The sequence below is a fragment of the Meleagris gallopavo genome, chromosome 17, assembly GCF_000146605.3.
Source record: "Meleagris gallopavo isolate NT-WF06-2002-E0010 breed Aviagen turkey brand Nicholas breeding stock chromosome 17, Turkey_5.1, whole genome shotgun sequence".
NCBI lineage: Eukaryota > Metazoa > Chordata > Aves > Galliformes > Phasianidae > Meleagris > Meleagris gallopavo.
In genome coordinates, this window is record NC_015027.2 from 56,471 (window position 1) to 66,019 (window position 9,549).

The 9,549-nt window shown below is 50.7% G+C and overlaps 1 protein-coding gene and 1 non-coding gene across 2 annotated transcripts in view; both read right to left on the reverse strand.

Moving 5' to 3' along the window:
- Window positions 1–531: 531 nt before the first annotated feature.
- Window positions 532–9,549, reverse strand: part of SLC25A1 (solute carrier family 25 member 1) — a gene marked incomplete at its 5' end in the record, with an annotated part of 9,942 nt that continues 924 nt past the window's right edge. Inside the window, 8 exons of the mRNA XM_010720224.2 lie at window positions 532–2,348; window positions 3,373–3,446; window positions 3,558–3,673; window positions 3,854–3,958; window positions 4,124–4,208; window positions 4,304–4,442; window positions 4,564–4,663; window positions 4,757–4,864. Of these exons, the coding sequence (XP_010718526.1) occupies window positions 2,234–2,348; window positions 3,373–3,446; window positions 3,558–3,673; window positions 3,854–3,958; window positions 4,124–4,208; window positions 4,304–4,442; window positions 4,564–4,663; window positions 4,757–4,864 (842 nt within the window). The remainder of the gene's footprint in view (window positions 2,349–3,372; window positions 3,447–3,557; window positions 3,674–3,853; window positions 3,959–4,123; window positions 4,209–4,303; window positions 4,443–4,563; window positions 4,664–4,756; window positions 4,865–9,549) is intronic.
- LOC116217280 lies at window positions 3,224–3,335 on the reverse strand. Its single transcript, XR_004161629.1, has one exon. It is a non-coding gene; the product is annotated as a U6 spliceosomal RNA (small nuclear RNA).

Here is a 9,549-nt window from a genome sequence, read left to right on the forward strand (position 1 = left end):
CATTTTTTAAAATATTCATGCCCAAAATCTAACTACTTGGCAAATTCAATGATAATGAAATGAAGGCACTTCAGCAGAAAGCACAGAGCTTTGTGTTTTTTCAGCCTGTCTTGTTCATAGTTGTAGTGCTGTAAAGTGATGTACAGTGATAGTAGTGGGGTGGCACAATCCTAGGCTGCAGCAAATGAGAACATGCAGCAGCAGTAGTTGCAGAAACTAAAGAAAAAAAGCTGCTTATCTTTGGAAGGCCTCAGGTAGGCAATGATCTCCAGCAAGATACCCTCATCTCCTCTGCCAGCCCTTACACGAGGGCTGGGAAGGGATGGGAAGGGGTTCACCCCTCAGTGGTATTGCATGCACCTGAGCTCCCCTGAGTTGGCCCTGCCTTCCCACCAGGTGTTCAATCAGTGCTTCAGGCTGACTTAGCCATGACTCAGCATTTTCCTCTACAATATTTTTAATGTATTTTTTTTTCAACAAATATTTTTCTTGCATAAAAACAAAACAAAACAAAAATTAAACTTGGCTTGCTGAAACTATACATGGTGGTTTTATTTATAATGATGGAGAATTTGCAAAGTGATTAGAAGTGTTTTGCAAAAATCAAATGAGTCTAACCTAATCAAATCAATCAAATGTTGTTATTAGAGAGATAACATTGAGATAGTACCTGGAGACCTTAACAAAGAAGAGGACCCCATTGTGCCAGGTGAGCTGTGTACAAAGGGAGCAGTGCCACTGTCATCCTTGGGACCTCTCCAACTCCTTTCTAGGGCATGTACCTTACTGTGCTCTCCTCAAGTCAGGCCTGCCTGGAGGGAGCATACACACCATGCTCAAACTCTCCCTGCTGCTGAGCACACAGCAGGTGCTGAGACCCATAAGCAGTCACCTGGGGCTGCAGCTCCACCGAAGGTGCGGATGGATTCTTTTCTCCCTTCTGCTTTCCAGCAACTCCTGGCCTTGCTGCAGGTTGTGGTGTGCACCCATGCTCTGTGCCAGCCTTTACTCCTGCACTGCACCCTGGCTCTCACATTGGTCTGTTTTTTTCTTTTCTATATTTAAGTATGTGGCTATTTTCTTGTTGCAAATGATGAGGGTGTGACTGAGACTGTGGGCAACCCCAGTCATCTCTGTGGCATCTGCTACTCTGGAGGAAATTCCCTTTGTTGTGGCTAGAGCACCCTGATGAAGGTACAAAAGCATAGCTGTGGAGGATCCCCTTGCCCAGATGTAGGAAGTACATTTCCTTCTGCTTCAGTGACCTGGCACCCAGCTGGCTGTACGCATATCCCAGCTCAACACTGCATCCCTAATCTGCATAATGGCAGCAGTTCCCAACCTCCATGGCCAACAATGCCCCATGCACTGCACCCACTGAAGCCAGACTGATTTTATTCAAATTGCATGTGAAACAGAACAATAATTAAAAAAACAACAACAAAAAACAACCAGCCCTCACTGGCTTCAGAGAAGAAAGCCAAAGGAAAATTGCTCCCAGGCTCTTTCTCTTCCTTTGCCCTCCCATGAACTAGTATTAATGCTGCACACGTTACAACATGATGGGGGGGAGGGCAGCTCCAGCTCTGCATCTGCTCCTCCCAGGGAGGTTTTGGCACAAAGGCAAGAGTAGCGTGGGTGTTAGTACTGGGTCTGAAAGCTACAGGGGCAGCTAGGAGCTGCCTTGGAGAGTAATGAGAGGGCAGGATGGGAATGTGGAAGAAGGGCTTTGTGTTGGAGGTTGCCCCCCACCAAGGGGACAAGCCAAGGGGCCAAGTCTGAGACAGGGGCTGTGCCTCTGCACCCCATCTCTCGCACACGTCTCAACTGTAAACTGCAAGTGGGGGACACCTGGTTCACCCAAATGCTGTCCCCACAGTAGGGAAAATTAAGGGTCCAGGTACTATCAGGAATGGGCTATGCTCAGCACTCCAGGATGAGTGATACCTGGGGTGGGATGTCAGGATTGCAGCCTTGTCTGGGTGCATAGCCTGGGGTGCTGGTAACAGCCTCTGTCCTGCTCCCTGAGCCATTTTCAATTCAACACAACTGATGATTTAACTGCTCCTCAGCTCACTGCTATAAATAAAGAGCACAGGGTGTATGGGGGCACTGAGTGGTGCTCCCGGTCCACGGACGCGTACAGTAGACTTGGACCCTTGGCCGCGCTGATGGCAGCTCTGCGCTTGGTCATCAATTTCCAGCTGCAGCCCGGCGGTACTGGTGGAGCCACTCAGTCTGTTTTCCAGACCTTGTTGAGGAACTTGACCACCTCATCATAGATGACAAAGACAATGGCCACGTCGAGGCAGACACGGCCCAGGCGGGGTATGGTGCCCTTGTAAAACCTGTGGGGATGAAGAGGGCTGAGGGCTCAAGCAGGATCATGGGAATGTACCAGCAGTGCCTCAATCCTTCCACATGCAGTCACTCTTCACTGCTCTCATCCTTGCTTAGAATCATAAAAACATTAAGATTGGAAAACACCTTTAAGAATCTAGTCTGTCAATCCATCACCACCATGCCCTTCTCAACCATGTCCATCAGTGCCACATCTGTGTTTCTTGAACATCTTCAGGAACAGTGACTCCACCACATCCCTGAGCAGCCTCTTTGAATGCCTCACCATTCCAAGTTTTTCCTAATATCCAACCTGAACTTCTCCTGGTGCATCTTGAGCCATTACCTCTCAATCTATCATCATTATCTGAGAGAAGAGATTGACTCCCACCTCAATACAATCTCCTTTCGGGTAGCTGAAGAGGTCAACAAGTTGAAGAGGTGAATAAGATCACCCGTTAGCCTATTCATCTCAACTGAACCATTCAAGTTCCCTCAGCCACTCCCCACAAGACTGTGTTCCAGACTCATCACCAGCTTCTGTGCCCTTTTTGGACATGCTCCAGGGCTTCATGTAGCAAGGGGCCCCAAGAATGCAGCACTCCAGGTGCGGCCTCATCAATAGCATGTACAGGGGACAATCACTTCTCTAGTCCTGCTGGCCAGACTATTTCTGCTATAAATAAATAAATAAATAAAATTAAATAAATAAAATTAAATAAATAAAATTAAATAAATAAAATTAAATAAATAAAATTAAATAAATAAAATTAAATAAATAAAATTAAATAAATAAAATTAAATAAATAAAATAATGAATAAATAAAATAATGAATAAATAAAATAATGAATAAATAAAATAATGAAAATATAATAATAATAATAAAAATAATAATAATTAAAAAAAAATCATGTCATCCTTCTGCAGGGCCCGTGCTAATCTGCTCTATATCATTCACTCTGTATCTGTTTGTCCCCAGCATTATCCCATAACACTCTCTAATCCAGCCCCAGGTCTATGGGAGCACTCACGCCAGGGGCCCCTCGTATTTCATGATCTGGTAGGCGCAGTCCCAGGTGCTCTTGTACTTATGTGCCTCCAGCCCCTGCAGGAAAGGAAAAGGAGGGTCAGGCACTGGAGCTGGGGTACGCTGGAGGGATTAGGGCTAATGGTGGAAACAGTGAGTGCATGGCATCTCCGTGCCACAGTGCTGCACCTGCATCCTGGTCTTAACCACATCCAAGGGTGTGTTGCCAAAGACACTCGCAGCTCCTGCAAGGGCTCCAAATATGCCTGTGACGAAGGGATTGATGACTTTGTTGGGATCATCTCCTGGAGAGGAAGAGATGTTTGGAAATAGTGACAAAGCCTGGAGCTGGGACACCCTGTCCCTGGCTTTCACCTCACTCCATTGTGAGAGGCCTGGGAAGCCTAGGGGCTTGCAGGGGGAACTCAATCCAGGGACTGGCAGCACGGCCAGCGCAGCACTGTGGGAACACAGGGACATAGTACCTTTGTACCAGTTCTTGAGGGACGTCATGACAAAGAAGCGGATGGCCTGGTTGGATCCTTGCTTGAGGACAGTTGCAGTTAGGCCTTGGTAGGTCCCCTTCAGCCCTACAGCAATAAAGGGTGTTGAAGGAGAGCACCAGCCCTGTTCCCAACTCCTCCCATCGGATCCACAGCCCCATGCACAGACCTGGCCCACCCCATGCAAAAACCTGGCCCGTTCAATGGGCTCCTGCAGGACCCAAGCCCTTGGCCACTACTCCCATGACTCACCCTGCTCTCGAACAATCTCCCTGACACCATGGAAGAAACCACGGTACTTCGGCTTGGAGGAGCACTGGTCATGGATGAACTTCACCTGTGGGGAGACGAGTTGGGCCCAAATAAAGTGAGGCAGCCTAGGACTCCTCTGGGGGAGATGCCACAAGCAGGGGGCCCCTGTCCACCTCCCACCTTGATGGTCTCCATGGGGCACACCACCATCACAGCTTCAGCCACACCGGCACCCAACCCACAGACAAGGCCCCGCGTGCTGTCCAGTCGGCCCTGCTCATCCCTCATCTGGTTGCTGAGGAACTCGAACATGCCAAACCTGTGGAGAGGCCACTGTGACAGACCTGGGTGCCCAACAAGGGACCAGAAGCTACTGGGGATGCTGAGACCAAGGTCATTGCCAGGGGAGAGTAGTCCAGGAACCTCCATGAGACACTCACCTAACGGCAGCCTTGGGGATGGAGCCATACACCAGTGAGCTGAGCCCACGGTACAGCCCTCGGACACCATGGTCACGGACAGTCTGCTTCACACAGTCCCCTGGGGCAGAGCACAGCGGTGTCACTGTCACCTAACACAGACCAAGGGACACCCCTAGCCCTCCCAGGATGCCCCCAAGCCCCTCGGTCTCACCAATGCCCTTGTAACGGGGTGGGTTGGCCTTCTCATCTAGCTGCAGCTGTGTCTTCACATATTCGGTGGGGAAAGTAATGCAGATCTCAATGCCTCCAGCGAGGCCACCTAGAAAAGAAGAGGTGGAATTGGAGCTCCAGCAGTGCTGCATTGACCTCATGGGTACTACAGACTCCACATATGTGGTCTCATAATGCTCGACCCAACACCTCACAGCACCTGGGCCAGACCAGGATGTGGCATCCTCATCCTCACCAGGGCCCTGTGACCAGTGTTAATGCAAAGGCATAAGGCAAAATGGTGGGGAATAGGCACAGCCCCAGTTAGCACTACAGTGCCCCTACTCAAAGGTGCTGCTCCCTTTGGAGATGCAGAGGTGAGGAGCCAATGCAGTCATTTACAAACCTGGCACAGCCACCTGAACCTACTGCCACACCACACCTGGCAGGAGACCACTCAGAGAAGCACCATACAGATATGGAAGCACAATTGCAATCAGCCCCCTTTGGCTGCCCCACACCGTTTACGGCATTAGGACAGCCCCAGCACACAGCACAGCCGAGGCCATGGCAGCATTCAGCTATCAGCAGCACCTATCCCAGGAGATGCAAAGCACTGGGTGCATGCTCCCAGGGTGGGAGAGCCAAAGCAGAATGCAATTCCAAGGCTGTAGACTGGCAGCATCTTGGATGCGTCATCCCTCATGGAACCCTGGCACACCTCATTTCCCTCACAGAGCTGTGCCATGAGCCTGCAGATGCAGAGCAAGGCAAAACACAGGTCCTGCACCGCTGCCTCAGGTTCCCTTCCTGGTGTCACTCAATTCCAGCAGAAGCCGCATTCTACGCAAATCAATCACCCCATCCCCCGAGGCAAGCCTGGTTCCATCTCCTTCTCATGTGCCACCTTCACGGGGGTACAGCGACCTTGCAGTCTGTTTACCTGGACTTTACTCAGCACAGCTTTGGTGCTCGCAACACTGCTGACTAAGCATAAGCAGCCAGCAATAAGTGCACAAGAGGCAAAAGAGCAGGGGGCCCACCCCGTGCTGCCGAGCCAAGGTCCTCAGCCATGAGCCGATGAGAGGGAGGAAGCACAAGGACGTCCTCCAGGGCTGCTCTAGGGTTTCATGTCCAAACCTCGCCCCCCCCAGTCCCACATGAACCCTGCAGCACAGCCAGCACAGAGAATGCTGCTGCAGAGGGAGAGATGTGCACCTGAAAGCCATTCAGCGTTACTTCCCCAGGATAACTGATTGTGCTTTGCTGATCACAGTTCCAGGACTCAGCAGGAAGGAGAAAAAGGATTGTGAGGACAGCACAAGAGCAACTACCCCAAGGGATTTTGGGGACAGCACCAGTAGCTCCTTGGGGCGCCCTGGGGATATGCAACCACATTTCCCAGGATGGGTGCTGAGGGCAGAATGACACAGCCATGAGGCTGCACCTTTAAGGAAGGTGAGTGCTGCCCTTGCAAAGCCACAGGCAGTAGCCAGTGCCCTTCCAGGAACTAGGGAACAGGAGATGGCAGTAGCTCTCTGCCACCCCTGCACACAGCGCACTACTCTGCCCCATGCTCCTGCAAGCATCAGCAGAAGCAGCAGGTGCCTGCACAGCTCTGATAACAAGTGTGCACCTGGAGAGCAATCTCAGTCTCTCCATTCTAAGGGTAATTTCCTATACAGACACAAGCACATCATTTCCAAACAAAGAGCTCTTCTTACCTTCAACTTTCCTAATATCCTTTCCTGAGAGACATAATCTCTAATGGCACACCAAGCAGTAGGAGCAGGGTTAGTCCATGCCCAGCGCTTCTGATAAGGAGTAGGACCTCTCTAGAGCCCCTGGTGCACATCTGTGCCTTGAGCTTTCCCCTACACGCTAACTACACACCCAGAGCGTGTGGCTTGTTTCCTTGCCAGGGGACTTCCATGTCCTTCCCTGTGAGCCCAGATAGTCTTTACAGCTAGGAAAAACAAGCAAACAAACAAACAAAAAGCACAAAGTCCAGCAGCAGGGTGCTACAAATCAGGAATCGCAACCAGGGCTCATCCACTCCTGCAGCCACAGAGCCCTCCATGTGCCCCGCATCTGTCCTCTCCACACCAGTACCACCCTATACACACAGTGGGGCAGTGAATCACAGAATCATAGAACTACAAGGTTGGAAAGGACCTACAAGATCATCTAGTCCAGCTGTCCTCCCATTACCATTACTACCACAAGCTACTAAACCATATCTCGTAGCTCCTCATCCAGACACCTCTTGAACACTGCCAGGGACAGCAACTCCACCACCTCCCTGGGCAGGCCATTTCAGTGTCTGACCACTCTGAGAGAAAAAGTTTTTCCTCATGTCTAATCTAAATCTCCCCTGGCGCAACTTGTGCTCTTCAAGAAGAGGAACTTTTCAACGTCTTTGGTGGTGAAACAGGTTCCACAGGCTGCTCCCTGTTGTGCAACAGGCTCCCACAGTTCCTACATCAGCACCAGGCACTCAATGGCGTCAGTTTGCTCTAAGGGAGAGGGCTATGGGTGGGATGGCAGCAGTATCTGGCAGCCCTCCCAGTGCTTTGCCACCTCCTCCTGCAACATACCCCCCTAGACCAACACCTTCTTATCTTCCCTGTTGCACCTTGTCTGGAGAAAGGCAACACCAGGCAGCTCAGTGGGGTGGAAAGGGGATGCGCTAACAGCATGGCCCCTTCCTCAAAACCAGGTCACCCAAAGATCACCCGTACAGTATTATTTGAATAGGAAATGCATCCTGCAATTGGTCAGAACCTCAGAACACATCCACTTATAGCATGGAGTATGGAAGGGCTCCCATCTGATAGGTGCAAGGCCAGCTGGGAATGCTGCATTTCATCATATGGATTGGGAAATGCTTTCATTGCAATAACAGCCCCATGCCTGACAGGAGCCCTGCACCTCACAGGCACACACAGCAGTGCCAACACTGAGTTCCCCTGGGTCATAGTGGGCTGTTTGTCCCTAGGGTGAACAGCCCTAGGAACAGGGAGCCCAGACCTTCCCTGAATTACTGCAACTCATTCACTTTATCTTTGCATTTGCTTCTTAATGGGCTAATATTATAATAAAATGTTTTATACTGCATTTAAAACCCCTTGACTACAAGTATAATGGTGGGATCCACTGTCCCCTGATTAGAGCCCCAGCACCACCAGCCTCATCTTGGTGCAAGTTCAGCCACCCTGAACACCCCAAGGTGGCAGTTCCATGCTGGTGTCACCAAAACTACATGCAAACAGAAAAGCACTGCTAGGCTCAAGATCCTGGGGACAGTCCACACTCCTCAGCCATCAACACAGGGCACCAGAGCACAGCAACAGCAAAACACAACTGCAGACAGAGTCAGCCTTGAGAACACAGCACATGAACAGAGTCACCACTTCCTGGCTGGGTGTGAGGGGGGCCCTTGCATTGGCATGCTATGCACGCAGCCCTCAGCAATGAGAGGCACCGCAACATCCCAGAGCTGTCAGCATGCTGCTGATGATGGATGGCTCCTTCTGACCATTGACATCAGCCCTAAGATGATGGTGCCCTGTGGAGCAGAGGCAGGTGAACACTGATTACTCATTGTCAATGCTTGGGTTCAGAGCCTGAGCACATCAAGACAGTTTTGCAGCCTGGGGAGCAGTGGACAGCACCCAGAAGCATTGCTCCTTCCCTGCCAGGAAGGGCAATGTCCTGGGTTTAGAACGCTGGGGAAGGAGCCTAGTTCTGCAAGGAGTGAATCTGCAAGGCCTTGACTGCTCTCTTTGACAGGTATATCATTTCCTAAGAAAAATCACATCGGGAAATTATCAAACGAGAGGAAACTGAAGCTTTTGCTGCTGTTTTTCTCCTCTTCTGATCCTGAGGTTCCCTGCCCTAACCCACAACTCTCTCTCTTCCACCTGTCCTCTCTCCCTGTGCACTTGCTGCTCCCAACAGCACTCACTGCTCTGGCTCTTCCAAAGCCAAGCACCATATAGGACAGCATCCAAAAGCAGAAAAGCATGGAGACCACCAAGGTGTCTGCAAGCAGAGCGGAGCAGCAACAGCTTCTCTGTGAAAAGGAGCAGACTCCAAGTCTAAAAGCCAGCTAAAAATTGAGCTGCACATAGCTCTAGCCACACATAGCCTCCCATCATAATCAAAGGCCTCCCCAGCAAGGCATTCAAATCCTGCATGGGGCTCCAGAGAGCCAGCCTCAAGCTGTGCAGTGCCAGAAAACCATGCATGAAGAACTCCAGGGCAGCCTAGACAACTCTGCAGCCAGATAACTAGAAAATGTCCATCTCAGCACAGAGCCTGCTTGTTTAGCAGGATTTTAACCAAGTTTAAGCAAGCCAAAGCACTGTCATGCAGCAGTGTAGAAGGCTGCCCTCGAACCCCCGGCTGTGGCACTCTCAGCAGCTTGATGGCAGGGAACAAGACAACTGCTGCCCTAGCACCCAGCAGCCTCTTGGACAAAGAAGAGCCCATTTGCAAATTATTATTATTATTTTTATTTTTTATTTTTTTAAACATTTTGTTTGTCTTCAACGACAGTGAGAATTCTTGGCAGCAAGAGTGCTGCTGGCATCCTCCAAGGACACCAGACCCACACTGCCAAGCTCGAGGTGCTGTGTGGCAGTGGCACAGTGCTGGCTCTGGCAGAGGGCCAGAGATGGCCCATGACAGCAGTCAGGTACCTAATGCAGAAGGACCACAGCCCCACAGCCTCCCAGCCCCTTCAACTCCTTGGACAGCAGAGCTGTGAGCACAGCAGGGAGGTCCCTGAAA